The sequence below is a fragment of the Xyrauchen texanus genome, chromosome 2, assembly GCF_025860055.1.
Source record: "Xyrauchen texanus isolate HMW12.3.18 chromosome 2, RBS_HiC_50CHRs, whole genome shotgun sequence".
In the NCBI taxonomy this organism is placed as follows: Eukaryota; Metazoa; Chordata; class Actinopteri; order Cypriniformes; family Catostomidae; genus Xyrauchen; species Xyrauchen texanus.
In genome coordinates, this window is record NC_068277.1 from 38,480,873 (window position 1) to 38,502,108 (window position 21,236).

The 21,236-nt window shown below is 40.0% G+C and overlaps 1 protein-coding gene across 1 annotated transcript in view; it reads right to left on the minus strand.

Moving 5' to 3' along the window:
• The window catches only part of ptprja (protein tyrosine phosphatase receptor type Ja), a 55,077-nt gene that overhangs the window by 8,041 nt on the left and 25,800 nt on the right, over positions 1-21,236 (minus strand). Inside the window, exons 5-20 of the mRNA XM_052149284.1 lie at positions 16,345-16,602; positions 12,965-13,225; positions 12,610-12,885; positions 12,110-12,370; positions 10,678-10,929; positions 9,811-10,068; positions 8,362-8,631; positions 7,063-7,329; positions 6,474-6,737; positions 6,122-6,382; positions 5,715-5,987; positions 3,914-4,171; positions 2,927-3,190; positions 2,663-2,809; positions 1,806-2,010; positions 1,517-1,641 (exon numbers count right to left, since the gene is read on the minus strand). Of these exons, the coding sequence (XP_052005244.1) occupies positions 1,517-1,641; positions 1,806-2,010; positions 2,663-2,809; positions 2,927-3,190; positions 3,914-4,171; positions 5,715-5,987; positions 6,122-6,382; positions 6,474-6,737; positions 7,063-7,329; positions 8,362-8,631; positions 9,811-10,068; positions 10,678-10,929; positions 12,110-12,370; positions 12,610-12,885; positions 12,965-13,225; positions 16,345-16,602 (3,900 nt within the window). The remainder of the gene's footprint in view (positions 1-1,516; positions 1,642-1,805; positions 2,011-2,662; positions 2,810-2,926; positions 3,191-3,913; positions 4,172-5,714; positions 5,988-6,121; positions 6,383-6,473; positions 6,738-7,062; positions 7,330-8,361; positions 8,632-9,810; positions 10,069-10,677; positions 10,930-12,109; positions 12,371-12,609; positions 12,886-12,964; positions 13,226-16,344; positions 16,603-21,236) is intronic.

Below are 21,236 nucleotides of genomic sequence, written 5' to 3' on the forward strand. Positions count from 1 at the left end.
ACAGTTGTGTGCTTTAGCCCACTACGCCACCACCACTCAGCAAGCCATGAAGCCATGAAGTCTTTCCTTTGATCCTGACTAGTTTCCCAGTTCCTGCCGCTGAAAAACATTCCCACAGCATGATGCTGCCACCACAATGTAGCCTTCAGTGTAGGGATGGTATTTGCCAGGTGATGAGTGGTGCCTGGTTTCCTCCAGGAATGACGCTTGCCATTCAGGCCAAAGAGTTCAGTATGTTTCATCAGACAAGATCATTTTGTTTCTCATGATCTGAGAGTCCTTCAGGTGCCTTTTGGCAAACTCCAGATGGGCTGTCATGTGCCTTTTACTGAGGAGTGGCTTCCATCTGGCCACTCTACCATACAGGCCTGATTGGTGGAGTGCTGCAGAGAAGGTTGTTCTTCTGGAAGGTTCTCCTCTCTCCCCAGAGAATTGCTGGAGCTCTGTCAGAGTGACCATCAGGTTTTTGGTCATCTCCCTGACTAAGGCCCTTCTCCCCTGATCGCACAGTTTGGCCGGGCGGCCAGCTCTAGGAAGAGTCCTAGTGGTTCCAAACTTCATCTATTTACTGATGATGGAGGCCACTGTGCTCATTGGGACCTTCAATGCTGCAGACATTTTTCTGTACCCTTCCCCAGATCTGTGCCTCGATACAATCCTGTCTCGGAGATCTACAGACAATTCCTTGGACTTCATGGCTTGGTTTGTGCTCTGACATGCACTGTTAATTGTGGGACATTATATAGACAGGTGTGTCTTTGCAAATCATGTCCAATCAACTGAATTTACCACAGGTGGACTCCAATCAAATTGTAGAAACTTCTCCAGGATGACCAGTGGAAACAGGATGCACCTGAACTCAATTTTGAGTGTCATGGCAAAGGCTGTGAATACTTATGTATGTGACGAGGCAGGCTAAGAATGAGAATCTAAGTGCAGCTTTATTAAAATAAACAAGAAAACTCACAGTAAAGAAAAACACAGGGAACCTAGCACAGAGCATAACAAAACATGCAAGAACTGACAATTAGCTGGGGAAAACAAGGGTTTAAATACACAAGGGAAAACAAGGAACACCTGGAGAAACAATCAGGGGAAAACCAATCATAAAATGAAACTACAAAAGACTACAAAAACCTAACAGGAAACAGGAACTAAACAAGAACGTCAACATAAAAGCACAAAAACAAAAGACAACAGGGAATATGTGACACGTGATTTTTTTCATTTTTTATTTTTAATAAATTTGCAAAGATTTCAAACAAACTTCTTTCACATTGTCATTATGGGGTATGATTTGTAGAATTTTGAATAATGAATTTAATCCATTTTGGAACAAGGCTGTAACAAGTGAAGCGCTGTGAATACTTTCCGGATGCACTGTACATGCAAATACCTTTGATTTAAATGACTGCTTTTGAAATAAATACATAAACATATAAATACATTTCATGGAACTTCAGGCAACATCAGCAATGAAAGCTTTGAATATTGAGAGAAGTCTCCAAGTCATTACCTGGGTTCTCTGGCAGAGTGATGGGGTTTTGATAAAACTGAGATATGGAGTAGTATGAATTAGACACATCCACTATACCATTCTCATTAATAAATTCCAGATGAGTGAAAGCAATGACAGCAAAACTGTAACAAAGCCAAACAAATGACAGTGTAATGCAGAAGATGTAACAACATTACGCAACACAGTAGTGCAGATTATGGTGTTGTGCAGCAAGGCAGCATTAGAATAAAGTGCAGTTTAGTTTAGTAATGGAAGTATGTTAAACTAATGGGTTTTACTAATTTACCTGTAACTTCCTTTAGCATCAAGTTCTCCATTTGTGTAACCCATCCACTCAGTCTTATCTCCAATGACGATGGTTTGTTCCTCCACATTTCTATGCCTTGTGTCTTTTAAAATAGCCAGGTAGGTGGTGCACTGCTTTTCTTTCCAGTCCTTGTAGGTTTTTAACAAGCACTGATCAAACTGTGAGCTGCTCTTGTCTGAGCAATCTGTAGCAGGCAAAAATCACATTAAAAGGAATGTTTTGGGTTCAAAACAAGTTCAAGCTCAATCGACAGCATTTGTTGATAAACACAAAACATAATTTCGTCCTCTTTTAAGTAAAATAATTTTTTTAATAAAAGTAAAAAAAAAAAAGCAAAAAACACAGTTACAGTAAGGCACTTACAAAATAGGCCAGTTCAAATATATCATTAATATACACACAGTTTCAAAACTATAGCCACATTACTTAAACAATATATGTGTTAACATGATTTTAGTGTGACAAAATTGCTTACTAACCAATATTACAGCTTTGTTGTCATGACTATGTATTGACGGTAAACCCTGCAATCTGAAAAACATTGCAATTTTGGTAAGTCCCTGATTGTTTCACACTAAAATCATGTTAACATGTACAACAGTACTGTGCAAACGTTTTAGGCACTTGTGAAAAACTTGTGAAAAAGTGTGTATTTTAATGTTTATGGACTGGCCCCATTCACTTCCATTAAAAGTGCCTTTTTTTAATAGGCAAGCGAGGCCTTAGCCTAATAAATTTTATTATAATCAACATTATGCCACAAATGCCAATTGAGCAAAGAATTCTTGAGAATTTTAAAATTAAAGACATTTAAATGTCAGGTTTATCAGACATACCAATAGTGCCAGAGGAGACAAGGACACCATAATATAGCACAGGACCATTTGAGTCATTAAAGACTTCTGGCTGAAGAATTAAAGTAAACTTGTTGTATTGTTTATCAGTCACTGTTGCTGCTGTTTCTATTTTAGGTACAACAGGTCCTAGGAACAAAAAACAAACAAAAATCAAGAAATGCGTGATATGTACCTACTTATAAAAACACAAATAGAATTTAAAATATCAGTAATAGAAAATATTAATATGTAAGCAATTATTACTTGTGATGCCAGTCATACAGTGGATCTCCTTCAGTGTGCTTTTCTTCCCACAGCCGAGCGTCCAGAGAGTGGCAGTGTACTGAGTATTGTACTTTAGATTAAAGAAGCTATAGCTGAAGCTGTTGATGTTTACTGAAGAGTCAGAGGAAGATAGCTTGACTTCAAAGCCCAGGTAACCACCAGAAGGAGGCTTCCACGAGAGGATGAGCATAGGTAAATTTAAATTAGGACCTGTACAGGCCAAATTGTTCACTGGATCTGCATCTGTACGTAAAACACACCACAGCAACATTTCTCATCCTACTTTATTTAAATGACTAGAATGAAGCAGTTCAATACATTTATGCTTGTAATATAAGAACTTGGAAAAGCTCAAACTAGCATTTTTCTTTAGTAGAGATTATATAACATAAGATTATGACTTGACTGCTGATTATTGAATTGGTTTTGCAATTTTGAAGTGGATATGTTTGAGAAAGTGGGAAAACTGTGAAATTGTATTGTAACTATTATTTGGACTTATCTAGTAATAGACATATGACAACACAATAACACAATATATTGTACAATACCTAATCAAAGAGAGACTTTTAGTTATCTCACTATGCAGGTGGGCAAAATGTCTAACTCTTTTCACATTTACATTACATTTACATTTATGCATTTGGCAGACGCTTTTATCCAAAGCGACTTACAGTGCACTTATTACAGGGACAATACCCCCCGGAGCAACCTGGAGTTAAGTGCCTTGCTCAAGGACACAATGGTGGTGGCTGTGGGGATCGAACCAGCGACCTTCTGATTACCAGTTATGTGCTTTAGTCCACTACGCCACCACCACTTCATACACTCCATACACAGTAGGAACACTTTTCAGTGTTCCTACTGTTTTATGACTGTATGTAGTGTGTGCATCAAATAAAGATTTGTTTCACATGTGTACTTATGTGTTTGTATTTTAGCAGTATTAGGATGTGTTGTACTAACCTGTGCAATTTTGTAGCCACACAGCAGCTCCCTCTGTGTTGTCAGAAGTGCTACTCTGCACACTTATGTTTAACAGCATTGAAGGCATCAGATTATGCACAGACCAGCTATTTGAGTTGGTCGTGTTCCTCTGAAGCTCTCCCATCGCATTGTACACACTCACTACATACTTCGGGACGCCTTTCACACCCACCCACTCTACAGAGATTGCATTTGTTGTTGTGGAAACAACATGCAGGTTTTTGACAGGGTCAGGCTCTGTAAACAGATGTGGGAAGAAGTATGAGGACTTTAAAGAGGTGTTTGATATCATAATTTCATAAAAATGTGTCTTTTGAGGATTGATACTCCAGACTCTGGTGCAAGTAGAGGCTTAAGAATCTACATGACCAGTGCATTATTCACCAGAGTTGGGTTGTAACTTACTAAAACTAGCAACACTACTAACTTGAATGACTGAAGTGCAGCCATGTAACTATGTGGTGCATGCTGATAGGTTCTTTAAATTTTTAATCTGATAGCCAATCTGCTCACAAGCTGATTGGTCTTTGACATGTAATCTGGTAGCAATCAACTTGTGTCTTTCTCTTTTACTAACATTTAAAGGTGCATTCAGTCATTTGGGGCTAATTTAAAAAGTTTTACACATTAACGAATTAATTGTGTTTTTGTGAAGAGTGATCTGAATGGTGTACACTCACATGAGTTGAAGACTGTACTCATAATAGTTTTCTAGAAAAAGTGTTTTATTATACATGGTGCGGGTCACCCCCTTCAATATGTTTCACCATGTTGAAATCACATGACCAGTGGCTTTCACTAAACGTAGAAGAGAATCCTCGCGCTCATTGGCTGCCGCCTATGTAGATACGCTTGGCTATTCTTATTTAGCACAAAGTTTTGTTGTTTGGTGAAGCGAAAAGTGAAAAGAACACAATGGAACATACTTATTTACCGTGCTTTAGCAGCGGAGACAACGGGAGACTACTGAATGCACCTTTAAATAGCTCAGATTTCCAGATAAGCCGTTTTTACTGCTGTGTGCTGTGAAAGTTTTTCTCTGAAACCCACCTCCACTCCAGCTTCACCTGTCTAGATCTGCAGCATGGGGATTGTTTGAATGTCTGTTTGTGCAGCAGCATGTATTGCGTTTTTGTCTAATTGTGCATCAGCAGCAGCATGCTTAACTCAGTATGTCTGTGTATGTTTTAACAGTAGCAAATCTCTGTACTTGCTTTGCAGCAGCAGCATAACAGATCTGGTCTGCTAAGACCAATATCCAATAAATATGTATACTCACATTAACATGCTAAATCTTTCTGAGAGTTGACATGACTGAACTATATTTTTCAGTAGCACAAAAGTAGCTATTTTCACAATGTTGTTCCTTTTCCAATAAAGAGCTACATTTTCTAAAGAGTAGCGGTGCAGCGTTACAAAATGCTACATTTGTCACATTGTGTTGTGAAAGCAGTGGAGCTGAGGGCAAAATGTGTTCACCTAACCAGGGCCAGACCTACGGTGGTGGGGGACCCTACATCATAAAATATTGTGATACCAGTTTCAGAAAGAAAACTTTAAGGTATTTCTGAAAGAACCATGTAGCACAAAATGCTTCAGACTCCAGATAAAAACACAGAAGCACTGTATGTGAGTGTAGTGAATTTCCGTTCCCTGCTGTGTGATATTCCCCCCCTCATTTCAATGATTAACTAAAACAAAACAATATATATGTTGGAAAAGTTTGTTTTCAGTTGTTTAAATGTTAATAAGTTCACATACAGCTAACTGCTGAACTTACTGGTGGTAACAGGGTATCTGAACACAGATTGACTCTGGAAGCCCATTGGTCCGACAGTAGCAACTGAAACGTTATAGGATGTTCCAGATTGCAAGCTGTCCAAAAGGAAAGAGTTATTAGGAGTGAGAAATTGACTTATATTGTTATAGTCAAGCCAGTAGGTCAGGCTGTAGTTGAAGCTGCCAGCATTCATATCCTGAGCTTCAGCCCAATGCAACAACACTGAATGAGTGCTCTTGAACAATTCCATAATCTCGCCTGGTCCATTTGGATCTGAAACACACACAATCACCATCTTTAATTGCTGTTTGTTTGTTTGTTTGTTTGTTTGTTTGTTTGTTTGTAAAAAGTCTTTGCATGACTTCACAAGAGTTCTACCCTATTATGGTTTGGGGATGAATACTCACAAGTTGCCATGTCAACTGAACTTGATGTTTCTTGGAAGGTTCCTTTGACAGTGACGAGCAAGACAGTAAAGACGGTTGCTGCTTTTAGCTGAATGAAGGTATGACTGTGTACAGTTTTGTTGAGTTTTGTAGAGTTGCTCCATCCTGCACTGCTGATGTTTAGAATGTACATGTCCAGCCCACCCACAGGGTGATCCCACATCACCAAGAGTGAATTATTAGATCCTTGATTATCTAGTCTTGGAACTACTACAGAGGGCACTTTGGAGAAAGAGAGACAAATAGCAAAGTGTCCTTTCAAGAACAGTAATGACCCATATGGTGTGTGCGTAGGAATCAGCATGATACATACTTGTGAGGACAGTGATGTTCTTTGGTTCTCCCAAAATATAATTGGCTAAACTATACACACTGAACAGACACAGGGTCCCAGGCTCCAGGTCTGAAACTGTGATGTTTTCGGAGGATGTAAACAGGTTTTTACTGTTGTCTGTGCAGTTTGATACTAATATTTGGTATGAAAACCCACTGAGGTACTCCAAGGGACGGTTCCAGCTCAGCCTCACAGAAGAAACATTCAGAATGTCAGAACGCACAGAGGAAACCGGATATGGTTCTGTAACAGAAACATGATACTGACTGCAGTGCGGACATAATGAGCTGCATTTAACTAGAAGTCGATCGCTATCGGCCGATGCCAATACCTATAGAGCAGGGTGAGCGAAGGCCATATAGTGATGAAATATAGTACAATTTAATAATAGTAGTAGTAGTGAGATATATTAATAATTACTCAATATAAAATAATAAAAAGACAAAATTAAAAGCCAGCCCAATATCAGTTTATCACTTCTTATAGTATAATAGGTAGTGTAGCAAATATTGGGCAGTAAAAAGGATGTATGAAGTAGTATGTTGTCATGGGCAGTGTGGTTACTTACTGCTGTAGGCCGTTATTAACTGGGGATCAGACTTGGTGCCACCAGCAGTCTGCACAATGATGCTGATATTGTATTGACTAGCCGACTGCAGTGACAGCAGCTGTGCTGTGGTATTACTCACAGTCTTCTGTTTGTCTGTACCATTGGGGAGTGTGAATGTGAGCAGGTAAGAGTAACCATATTGCTGAACATCCAGCTGCTGCCAGCTCAGGAAAATACTGTTCTCTGTGAATCCATTCACTCTCACGACACTTACAGCAGTAGGATCTGAAAGAACATTCAAATAAACAGACACAATTCATCTTCACCAATGTTCTGTTGGTAAGGTGAGATATTTAGGCCATATAGCACCAAGTGTCCTATTCACTGACTGCATTAACCATGCGGGAAAACAAAGCGATGCTTTTTTTATGGTGTAAAAAAAAAACAACAAAAAAAATGCCCTGACCAATAAACTATAAGCTTTAGATCACATGTCAGAAGCCGTTGCGGTTATCAGAACCAGAGCAACTGGTGACACTAGAGTACAGAAAGCTTTTTGTTTGAATATTCTTTACCCATGCAGATTGCATGCATGAATCATGTTCAGAATACATTTTATGCTGCTTTAATAAGTAATATTAGGGTAAAAAAAAAAAAAAAGAGGAAAGCAACTTAGTACCCCTGGCTGGATAACTTTGAAATTATATCTGTAATAAGCCATACCAAAAACCTGTAAGACTCATTTTAATTGTAGACCTTTTTCTGACAGCACAGACACACAATATTAATGTATCATATATGTTAATTGTTCAGTGGAGACTTGGAAAAATTGCAAAATACACATTTAACCCTAATATTTTTTCATTGCACTGTCCTATTTGGCATTTTTGCTGTTAGAAAATTGAAATAAATAAATAAACTTAAGTGAGAAAATGAACTGATTTGCCCTGGGACAGTTCTATCAATTTATTAAGTTTTAGATGAAAAGTGTTAATTTGTGCAAATATCGTGTTTAATAAAAAAAAATGTATGCAACACAAAAAATTCAAGAGTTTAACTGTCCTTCTGAAGCTAAAGCATAGAATATTATGACTCCATCCAACATGTATATTAAATAAATGCGAAGGCTTTGCTGCATCCTACTTCGATTTTTGTTTCGATTGATTTTTTTCTTCTAATCCCAACCCCAAATCTTTGGACTGTTTATCTTATATGTGTATGTGTGAGAAAAAGGTTAAATGTGTGTTTAGTTAAACACATCTGTGTAACTGTTAATATGTGTAAATGTGAATAACTACAAAGTACTTGTTTACTTACTTGTATATGCAGTGAGATACTGAGGAGAGCTTAAATATCCCATTGCACCAACAGTTTTCACAGTGATGTTGTACTGGACACCTGCACTAAGGAGGGGTACAGAGCTGTAGTTTAAGCTGCAGTTGATTGTGTTTGATATGAGAGTGCTGTTGCTGTATTGCAGGAGGTAGTAGTGAGGTACTGAGATCATGTTGACCGGTCGAGCCCAGCTGATGTTTAGAGAGTTTGTGCTCTGTGCTGTCACCAACAAATCACCAGGAGGAGTTGGCACTGGAACAACAATATATGACAAATGATACATATGAAATACTTGGCCTACAACACCACCAGGTTATCATTTTACATAATTTTTTCTTCAGTTGTACAGTTATAAAAACATTTCAACAATAAATGGCCAACATTAAACAATAATAAATCTTAATGATTAAGAAGGCCAAACTATAAAAAACTTAAAAGGAAAATAGTTTATAATGCTCCAAAACAATTCTTAGTGGCAAAAACTAGAGTAAATCTGAGCTATTAGGTATACATACAGCACTGTGCAAAAACACTTGGGCCACCCAAGAAAAATGAATCAGAACTTTTTTTAAAACCTCACAATGACACACTAGGTGGCAAACTTCAGCTTTTAGCTAATAATGTTCCCAAACACACACACACACCCACATGTTGGTACTCCTGTCATTACGAGGACTCTCCATAGACATAATGATTTGTATACCACTACCACTAAGCCTAACCCTCACAGAAAACTTTAGGCATTTTCAAAAAAACATTGTTTAGTATGTTTTGTAAGCCATTTGAATTACAGGGACACTAAAAATGTCCTCATAAACCAAATGTATAGCACAATACACTCATACAACTCACAAACACACACACACACAAAGTATGACCTTACCAGAGTGGAAGTCTACAAGTGCATTGCCTTGAGTATATTGTTTCAGTAAAACAGTTACAAGTTAAACAGTATGACAAATTCCTGACATCAAAATAATTAAAGGAAAAGTAGAAAAAAGGGAGGAGTATATATTAAAATTGATCTCACAATGATCAATTCTAAAATTGAATTAATTTGTTCAATTGTTCTTTCTTGTACTATGTAAAGGATGTTCACTTGAATGTATTCTAATGTTATATAGTTATATTACAGTACTACCAGATGCATAGCTCTAAATCTATATTTTCTTGAGTGGCCTAAAACGTTTAGTGTCAACCATAAGACAGTTTCTCTTCTTGGAAAGGAGAGACTTTACACTTTAGTTTCACTTCCACTGTAATTTTACTAATATTACTTTAATTTCTTACTTTGCCCAAACATTTGCAAAAGTCTGTGAATATACTAATCAACATTGTCCAGAGTGAGTTGTGTGCGTTTAGTGCTTCTAAGTGCTTGTACTTGAGATATTTAAAGTGTGTGTTTGTGTCAGGGTGTGTAACGAGTCTTACAGGTAGCATTCAGCACACTGTCACTGTCTTGCTTTATGGGTCCACTGATGCTGGTAACAATGACCAAGTATTGAGTTCCAGGGAGCAGGTCTGAGAAGACCACAGATGTTTCATTTGTTCGATTCTCTGTTTTTACAACCGTTCCATTGAGCAGGATTTTGACACTATAGAGACCCACATTGCCAGCAGGTGGTCTCCACTCTACTCTCATACTCACAGTAGATCCTACTGCAGAAATATTTGATGCCTTATCAAGCCCTGACAACAAAGAATTGAAAAGGAGGAAAAAGAGTGTTACATTTCAACAGCACAGAGGTAACCATTACATTTCCAACATGGAACTCTAAACTAAGAGATACAGATCTATATTTAAGCCCTTTTTTTTTTTTTTTACTATAAATCACCACTTTCATTTTCTTCTTTTTGTTTTTGGTGATTCACATTCTTTGTGCATATAGCCACCTACTGGGTGGGGAGTAGAATTTATAGTAAAAAAGGACTTAAATATATACCTATCATATCACTTCTGAAGATATGGATTTAACCACTGGTTAAATCATATAGATTGTTTTATGCTGCCTTTATATGCTTTTGGATACCCACATACATTGTTTGAATCTACAGAGCTGAGATATTCTTCTAAAAATCTTTGTTTGTGTTCAGCAGAAGTAAGAAAATCATACACATCTTGGATGGCATAAGGGTGAGTAAAAGTTTAATTTTGGGTTAACTATCCCTTTAAATTCAGAAATGCATGTAACATTGAGTTTTCCAGTTTATCTATGGGATTGCTGATAGTTGAGCTGTATTGTGCAGTATAAAAGGCACAGCAGTGTGTGAGTTATGTATGTTATGATAATGTAATACCTGTGAAAGCAAAGATGTATACCGGTTCAGAGCTAAGGCTGTTTGCTACAGTTAGCACAATGAAAGTGTAGTTGTTCCCAGGGATCAGGTCAGAGACCTTTGCAGTCTCATTGCTACTCTGTATCCATCGATCCCCATTCACACTCACATTATACAGATATATAAGCTTGTAGTCACTCTGTTGAGACCAAGACAGCCATATCTCAGTGGTGCCAACAGGAGAAGCAGATAAACTAGTCACTGGCAAAGGCTCTGAAAGAGAGGTATTCCACATAAGACTCACATGCTAATGAATATTGTGTGCTTAGTAGTGTACAATCAAAGAATTAGACATATTAATAAGTATACCACATATTGTTCAGTATCAGAGGAGACCAGAGCTAGCTGGCACAATTTTTACTTATTATAGGCTGTTTAGCAATACTTAAAAAGTAAAACAATTATTAAGCACTAAACGATTCATGGCACAACAAAAGTGGAAAAGTTAACATACCCAAATATCAAAACATTATTTTGGCCAAATAATATTGTAATTTATGGCATTCAAAACACTTGTAACAAACTGCCTCTATAAAAATGTGACAACATGCCCCGACCTGACTTTCATAAAGAATACCTTGTGAAAAAAAAAACTGCCTTTATAATATACAGGTGACACTTGCCTGAATGAATGCTAGTGTGGTTTGATTATTTTCACTTGTTTACACAAAAGGCTATAAGAAAAATATAATGATAGTGAAAAACTATTTAGACAGTAAAATTCACAAAAATTATTCTAATTTTAAACATTTTTAAATATGTGTTTCAAGCCAACATATAACACCTCTCCTAGAGAAAACACAACTTTGCACAATTGGACTTTTGACACCAAGCGCTCTATTTTCATGAGTATGCAACACTCTACAACCGTGCGCAACATCTTTTGCATGAGAGTGCAAATTCGAATTGCAATTTTCATGCAAGTGTGAGTGTATTGTATGTAAATGAAGTGGTTCAAAGTGCAATTGCTATTTTCCTGAGAAACATGTCATACCAAAACATCCTGGATATGCCCATTGATTTGCATGTATGAATTATGGCATAGGGCTGAGCTTAGCACTAGCGCTCTTAAAATAGGGCTCCAAATCTTATCGGTACTGAGATTTAGCCCTTGTGACAACTTTCCAGTGTGACAACTAGCCCCAGCCTCCCCTCTACAAGCTTTGCTTGTATATCAAAACAAATAAAACTAAGCAATGCAAAGCAACATTAACATATACTGTAATGCATACTCCTATACCTACTTTGAATACCTCATCAGGACAGAAAACATTATCAAACAATCATGTTTAACACTTTTCTCTATGGAAGTGGCTTTATATTTACATTCTGTTTTTCAACAGTCATTTTAGTTACTGGTTTAGAGAGAGATGTATATAGTTATTAGACTCACTTGTATTACACTGTATGGATTGTGAGGGTCCAGAGATGTTGGCAGCTGCTATGTATGTGCTGACACTGCAATTATACTGAGTACCAGGCAACAGTTGAGTAATCTGATAATTGTTGGATGTTGCACTGAATGTCTGCTTAGGTGTGGCAATGTTAAAACTGTAGGACAACAGACTGGAAGTTCCATTAGGGGGAAGCCAGGTCAGATTGACTGAACTGGTGCTGACAGCAGAAACCTCGAGATTTCGCACTGCATTAGGAGCTGGTGGAAAAACAGCCACAGGCATTCGCACAAATGCAACACACACACACACACACATTAAACATATACTGTAAACCTAATTGTAGATGTAGTTATCAGGGTACACTATCAGTATCTTATGTTAAATTAATGCTGTGCTTGGGGTGTATAATGTGTGCTGGTGAGTGAGAGAGAGAGAGAGAGAGAGAGAGAGAGAGAGAGAGAGAGAGAGAGAGAGAGAGTGAGTGTGTGTGTGTTACCTGTAAATGCAGTGAGGTTAACAAATGAGCTCCTGAGATCTTTCACTCCAATGGTGACCACAGTGATGTCATACTGGCTGCCCGGTAATAAACTTTTGACCGTCACGTTTAATGAAGTGGTTTGACTCAAGGTTAGGTTGAGCCCTGATTGGCTGAGTCTATATGACACTTCATATGTCACATTCACTCCGTCCATTAAGATAGGTCTTAACCACGACAAAGAAATAGATATATTTGTCTGGTCACTCACTCCAAGTGCTTCAGGTGGGTTGGGCTCTGAGGGGAAATATCATACACACTTACTATAAATGATCCTGCTGATGTACAGAGAGTGGATGAAGCTTTTCTGACTTACTCGTGGCAACCAACACTATGTTTGAGATGTTTCTCAGGATTCCACTGATGGAGGTGACTGTGAGGTTGTAGAAACGTCCTGCTGTGAGGTTACTGAAGACTGAGGTGTTTGCAGAGTTGTTAAGATTCTGGGTCATGTTCAGCTCAGCACTGGATATGTTTACCACATATAAGTCCACATGACCTAGAGGAGCTGCCCAGCTCACAGTCAGACTTCTATTACTGGAACTCAGCACAGTGATATTCTCCACTTGTGCTGGGCCTGTACACAGGTAATACACCTTCATTAACATAAATGCAGGTACAAATCACAGCCATTATAATCCATGCACACACCCTTGTTCAATTTACTCCACATACAATACAGAGACTGTTAGGGGCTGTTCACACAGGATGCATTCTTGTGTCTTGTAGTTCTATAGAATTAGTCAGAGTAGAGCCATTTAATTTCTGACATGTATGAAAGCAAGGCTGTGAGGAACAAAAGTAGGCATGTGACGTTATCAAATTTTCACGTAAATGATAATGAACCTTTTATGTTATACGTTATTATCACAGTATTGAATTACATTACAAAAAGGTACTGAACGACAATCAAACTTTAAGTGTAAGTTCAAAGTTTAATACATTTTTCAATACCAAAATTTTTTATGAAATTAACTTTTAACCTTTTAAATTAACAGATAACATAGAACTTTGAAAAGAACCCTGAACATATATAAAATACCATAAATTCCTTAGATACATAGCCAAATATAACATCAAGATGATGTCTTAATATTTAAATGGTCATTATGGCATGGGGTCACCTATCATTACAGACCTACAACTTCTTTTGTTGAGGGTTAAGTAAAAGTAAGGCTAGATGAAATTTATTGAGCTAGATACTAGGCATCAACAATAGTATGCATGTAGTAGGCAAGCCAGTTGCTAATATTAAGCTAGGCGCTAGTTACAGTACAAGTTTAATAACCGCAAGTTAACTCGCACTGTATGGCAATGTACGATTGTGTTGCATTCCAACTTGACCTTAAAGGGATAGTTCATTTTTGACAGTTCAAAAATTTAAATTCTCTCATCATTTACTTGCCCTTATGCCATTATGAATATGTGTGGCTTTCTTTCTTCAGCAGAACACAAATGAAGATTTATTTTAAGAATATTTCAGCTTTGTAGGTCCATACAATCCAAGTGAATGGGTGCCAAATTTTTGAAGCTCCAAAATAAATCAGCATAAAAGTAATCCAAATTACTTTATCTTCAGAAGTGATCTGATATGTGTCGGTGAGAAAAATATCAATATTTTAGTCAATTTTTACTATAAATTCTCCCTCCTGCTCAGTCGGTCTCCACATTAACTTTCACATTCTTCTTCTTGTGTTATTGATGATTCACATTCTTCATGCATATCACCCCTCACTGGGCATGGAGAAGAACTTTTAGCAAAAATTGATTTAAATATTGCTGTTTCTTACCCACACCTATCATAACACTTCTGAAAATGTGGATTTAACACTGGAGTTTTATGGATTACCTTTGTGCTGAATTTATGTGCTTTTTAGAGCATAACAATTTTGGCACCCATTCACTTGCACTGAATGTACATACAGAGCTGAAACATTCTTCTAAATATCTTCATTTGTTTTCTGCAGAAGAAAGAATGTCCCACATCTGGGATGGCATTTTTGGGTGAACTATTCCTTTAATATTGAAATTATAATTGTGCCATATATTAGCTGATTACATCTGTATTTTTGTTGCTACTACAAGACGCAAATGTTACTATGAGGAGGAGGGCCGTGACTGGCCCCCAATCGGGCTAATCAGCCGAGGAGAGTGATAAGTGCAGCGAAATGTGGCAGTTCGAGAGAGGGAGAGCCACATGCAGCTCTGGCTGAGGGCCGGGTGACACCATATCTGGGTGCCGGCGAACCAGGTTATTCCTCTCTCTCACTGTCGCTCTGCTTTGCCCTCTCCCTCTCCTCTTTTTGTTTTGTTTTTCCCTGTCCTCGTCCCACTCCCCAACCCTAGAAAGGCGGGGAAAAGCCTACTGGCAGGCGGGGCTGAAAGTGCAGCTCATAACTTACTTTTATCTCGCTGAATTGTCTAGGATGATTGTCCCGTAGATGAGCGAAAATGTTGGAGGTGTTCCTGTGTTTTGCTGCCACTTTTCTGCCACATGTTTTACATAAAGGGAAACCATCTTTGACCTACAATCCCTCTGCATTTTTATGGAATTCAAAAAATGATATAGTCTTGGTCTTAAAAGACACACCCACCTGCTGGCGATGCCAATCAGAAGATGGAGACACAGCCCATGATTTTTGGTGGAGTGTTCAGATCCAAGAATTTTGGTTGAAGGTTCAGAGTTTTATATGTGATGTATTGGGCACTCAAATTAAATCTTTTCAGACTCTGTATTTTGGGCGATGAAGCGTTCATCAATATTGGGGATAAACTCATAAAAAATTGTGTTCTGACCAGTGTTATGATTGGTAAGCAGATTATTTTAAGGGGATGGAAGTCGGATGGAAGGAGGTGTCAAGTTGACGGCTGGGGTTTTGGGATTAGTTTGATAGGAAATGGGGCAGTTATTTAGCGTTTTTGGGGACTAATGGGGTGGGGCTGTGGAGAGAGAAGTTTATTTTTAATTATGTATGATTATTATATATATATATATATATATATATATATATATATATATATATATATATATATATGTGTGTGTGTGTGTGTGTGTGTGTGTGTGTCCTTATGTGTGACCACAGGGGTGTTTGTATGGGGTCAGGGTGGGTTTGGTGATTGTGGAGGGGTAATAGTGGGGGTTAAATGTTGATTTAATGTATATATGTTGTATTTTATATATATATATATATATATATATATATATATATATATATATATATATATATTACCATGATAAACCGTATTACCATATATCATTACATGCCTTGATAGAAGTACAGTATTTACAATGGCAGCACAGTATACATATGTATAAATGTCATAGATCACAAATCATTTTCACAAATCATGGTTTCTGAAGTTGTCTACAGAAAATATTTTGGAAACATGTTCTTCGATGTCTGCTGTCTATTAATCACAGTTAAAAAAAAAATCTAAAATGCCGCTATTCTTAACAAGGCCCATGTAAACATGCGCTTTAACTATTGCAACACATTTCACTGTTGTTTTTTTAAGTGTCTCATGCAATGAGTGGCACATATTTAAGATGTGGTGTCAAGTTGATGAAGTTAAACTTGTAATAACATGTCTCAAGACACAATAAATCTATTCCGCTATGCTATGTCTAGAAGATGCTTCTTGTGTGAATGGCCCTTAAACCCTCTTTCTCTTCTCTCTTCTGCCAGCATTACTTACTTGTGTTTTGAGATATAACAATGGCACCTCCCTCAGTGAGGATATCAGAGGCCATTGAGGTGACACTGAAGATGTACTTGGTGCCAGGCGTGAGTTGTGTGATTTGCATGGAGGTTTGAGTGGTGAGAATTGGGAATGATTGGCTGTCAACCCAAGTTACTCTATAGTATGGGCTAATGCCTTTTGGAAGCATCCAGCTCAAAATCACTGAGCTCACAGTGACAGAGGACACAGACAGGTTTGTAACGGGCTCAGGCCCTGTGCGTGCAAGAGAGGGGACAAGGAAATGTCTCAATTGCTCAATTTTACTCAATAATTTACTGAATAACTTGTATTGTTCTACAAAAAAGTTAATATCACCATGTTGACTTAAAGGGATAGTTCACCCAAAACATCATGTTGTTCCAAACTTGAGTGACTTTCTTTTTTCCACTGAATACTAAGAAAGATGTTAGGCATAATATAAGGGACTGCCTCAGTTAACATTCGCAATCATTGTATTGAAATTAAAAGAGCAGTGTGGACATCTTTCAAAATTTCTCCTTGTGTTCCACGGAAGAAAACAAGTCATTCGGGCTTGGAAGTAGTGATGTTTCCCTCTTAAACGAATCAGTCATTTTGAACAAATCTTTCAAGTGAATGAATCCTTCTAGTTCACCACCGTACACTGACTAATCTTTCTTGTTCACTGACGTCCCTCCTTTTCACACGAGCCAATAGCATTCGTGTGCATATTACTGGTTTCACCCACTGAATGAATACGGCCCTTTTCTGCACCAGTCGAGCCAGTCGTTTAAGTCTGAATGAGATGAGACTTGTTCATGAACGAACTGAATGTACTGGTAAACTTTGAGCACGAAGATCTGCTGAACATTTGAATGAGAGGAGGCATGTTGTTTGTTCAGTTTGGCATGTGAGTCAATTGTGTTTAACAAGGAGAGAAAGGGGTTTATAGGTATGTAAAAAAAAACTTAATCCACAATTTTAAATATGTAAAAATGACAGTCACAGTTAAAAGGACATGAATTACGAATGAAAATGTTGTGCTTTGATGCACAGTCTAAGACATTATTATGCTTTTCTTGAACTTTTTCTATGTCTTGGTAAAAATTAATTCCAGCATCTGACAAAATATAGGAAAAATAAGACCTGCCTGTAACAAAGTCTTTACTTTGGGCAATGGAGGAGTCAGGAGACAACGAAGCAAGTTCAAGGTAAGTTCTTTTATTATTAATTTCTTTTCATCAGCGACGACGGTAACCATCATTATCAAACAGTTTAAATAAAAAATGTAGCACACTCTGGCTGCTCTCGGATCACTCTCTCCCTCTCTCCTACTGATGCTGTGGTGTGGCTCTTAAATCTCTCTCCGCCATCACTATAACGAGAGACAGGTGTTAAAGATCATTGTGAACCAGGTGATGAACCTTACCACTCTCTCCCACAGTCCGACACATGACCACACCCCCCATGCCACATGCCCCCACCGCTGACACAGGCCGGGGCAACATCCGGCCTGCCCACTCCCCCCGATTTCTGGAGAGGAAGTCAGGCACAACCATCTGCGCCCCCGCTCTGTGGACCACCTTGAATTTAAACGGCTGGAGAGCCAGATACCAAAAGGTGATCTGCATGTTAGTATCCTTCATGTGGTGGAGCCACTGCAGAGGAGCATGATCGGAACAGAGGGTGAAGGCACGCCCCAGCAGTAGTTAGCGGAGGGTCAGAACAGCCCACTTAATCGCAAGACACTCCTCGATGGTACTATATTTTGTCTCCCTGAAGGAGAGTTTGCAACTAATAAATAACACTGGCCGTTCCTCCCCTGCCCCCCTGCGAGAGCACTGCACCCATCCCCATGTCAGATACATCAGTCTGCAAAATAATGGGGAGAGAGAAATCAGGTGCATGTAAAAGCGGCCCCCCACACAGTGCAGATTTTACCTTAAGGAAGGCCTGTTGACACGACTCTGTCCACTGGACTAGATCGGGATCCCCCTTTTTAGTAAGGTCAGTCAGCGGGCTGGTGACATCAGAGTAGCTAGGCACAAACCTTCGGTAGTAGCCAGTCAACCCCAAGATCTGCCTTACCCCCTTTTTGGTCTTGGGTGCCAGACAGGCTGCAATCGCCGTGGTTTTGTCAACCTGTGGAGGCACTTGCCCGTACACCAATGGAACCCATGATACATAAATTCCACCCGTCCACTTGTGCACTTCTTCGGGTTGGCCGTGAATCCCGCCTGTCTCAGTGCTCTCAGGACAGCCCTCAGATGTTGCATATACCGCTGCCAATCATTGCTGTAAATTATGATATCATCTAGGTATGTGGCGGCATATGCCATGTGTGGTCTGAGGACCTTGTCCATAAGGCGCTGAAACGTGGCCGGACCGAGCCGTCGCTCTTCGGTACCAGAACTACCGGGCTAGTCCAATCACTGTACGACTCTTGTATTACGCTAATTTCCAGCATTGTATCTAATTCTTCCTGAACAATCTTTTTCTTGTGTTCAGGAAGCCAATAGGGGCAGCTACGAACCACCACCACCAGGGTGGTCTCGATATGGTGCTCTATAAGGTTTGTGCAACCGGGAAGGATTGAAAACACATCTGCGAATTCCGTTTGCAACCTGGCAATATCTGTAAGCTGCGACAGCAAGAGGTGGTCTCCGCAAGGGACCGGGATAAATTAACTTGATTTGGGAAATACCTCCGCCCCGAGCTCCACCCTCTCCGGAACTACTGTCGCCAAGGCTACAGGTACCGCCTCCCTCCATGGTTTGAGGAGGTTGAGGTGGTAGATTTGACATGCCCCTCTCCTATCAGTTTGCCTAACTTCATAATTGCAATCTCTGACTCGTTATGTGACCTCGAAGGGTACTTGACACTTGGCGAGAAATTTGGAGCTTGAAGTGGGCAGCAATACAAGCACTTTATCTCCCTGTGCGAATTCCTGTAGTCGAGTGCCCCTGTCGTACAGTCGGCGTTGACGCTCCTGAGCTTGGAGCAAATTCTCCTGTGTTACCTGCCCCAAAGTGTGGAGTTTTGCTTGAAGGTCAAGAACGTATTGAATTAGATTTTTACTATTCGAAGGTCCTTCCTCCCAGGCTTCCCGTATAACGTCGAGCACGCCACGCAGCCGGTGTCCAAACAGTAGCTCAAACGGGGAAAATCCGGTGGAGGCTTGCGGGACCTCTCGTACTACAAACAGTAGGGGTTTGAGCCAATTATCCCATTTTTTTGCATATTCGTGTACGAACTTATGAATCATGGTTTTTAAGGTCTTAATAATTGTTCGACCAACCCGTCGGTTTGCGGGTGGCAAACGCTGGTGCGAATCGACTTAATGCCTAACAATTCAAACAGTTCACAAAGTGTACGTGACATGAATGTTGTGCCTTGATCAGTGAGGATTTCCTTTGGAATCCCCACCCGGGAGATTATTTTGAAGAGTGCCTCCGCAACATTGCATGCAGAGATGTTGCGCAGGGGCAATGCTTCCGGATATCACATTGCATAGTCCTCCAGAATCAATACAAAGCGATGGCCACGTGCAGTCCGCTCTTATGTCCCAACAAGATCCATGCCAATTCTGTCGAAGGGGATCTCGATCAACGGCAGCGGGCGCAATGATGCTTTTGGGGTGGCCGGTGGATTCACCATTGACATTCACGGCATGCAGCACACCACTAGCGAACGTCCTCATGAATCCCCGGCCAAACGAAACAGGCCATTATGCGGTTCAAAGTTTTTTCATGACCTAAGTGGCCAGCCATTGGATTATAATGAGCCGCCTGGAAGAGTGTTTCCCGACAGCTCTTTGGTACTAACAGCTGAGTTGTATTCTCTTTGGTTAGAGTGTCTTGCCTCACTCGATACAACCGTTCTTTAATAATAGAAAAGTAAGAGTATGTGAGTGCAAGACCGGGCTGGAGCTATTGACCATCAATTACTCTCACTTGGGACTCGTCACACGACTGTTCCAGAGGGAAGTCCCCCTCAGGGAAGCCCCTGAGAATGGGAACTCACCCATCTGTGTCATCCTGATGGAGAGCCGATGTTGACAGCCCTGGCACCGCCTCACCAGCTATAGTATCGCACATCATACCCCGCCCCACTACTTTGCAGGAGCCATCCACACATATTACCCTCAATAGATTTTTAAAACCGGGCTAATTGCTTCCCAGAATTAGCGGATGGGTGAGCTGGGAATTAACCGCGGCCTCGACTCCTGATGCCTTTTTCCCCTGAATCGTATCTCAATACTTGTGAATGTCACCATGGCCACACATCACCCTCACTAGTTTATTTGTATCCAGTGCCATGCCTTGCACCAAGCTTTGGTGGATCGAAGTTTGAGAACAACCTGTATCAACCAAAGCTTGATGTGTATCCCCTTTTATTCTTACCAGTATCAGATACGCCCCTGCCCATACAGGGGCAGCCTGTGGAGCATTGGGAATCCAGACCAGTGTCCCCACCTCCATAACTGGACACTGCTCCTGGGTGTGTCCGGCTTCCCCGCAGCTCCATCAGGCTGGCCCAGGTCTTCCTTCCATACTCGTGGAGGTGGTCTCACCAACCTGGAGGGGATAGCGGAGAGAGATGGGGGGAGAGACAAACAAGGGGAAGGGTTCTCTGGACAGATGGGGTGGCCTCCCCACCTCCGAGGAGTCGGATCTGGGTGGGAGTGAGGGGAGCGGGGGGGAGGGGAAGGCACATGAGGAACATGGGGTGGAGAGAGAGAGAGAGAGAGAGAGAGAGAGAAGAAAGAGAAGGAACTATTTCACAGTCTCCTGGGAAGGTCACCATGTAGTCCTCTACCAGCTGGAATGCTTCCTCCAACGACGCCGGGTGGTGGCACTGGACCCACTCGGACATGCCTCGGGGAAGTT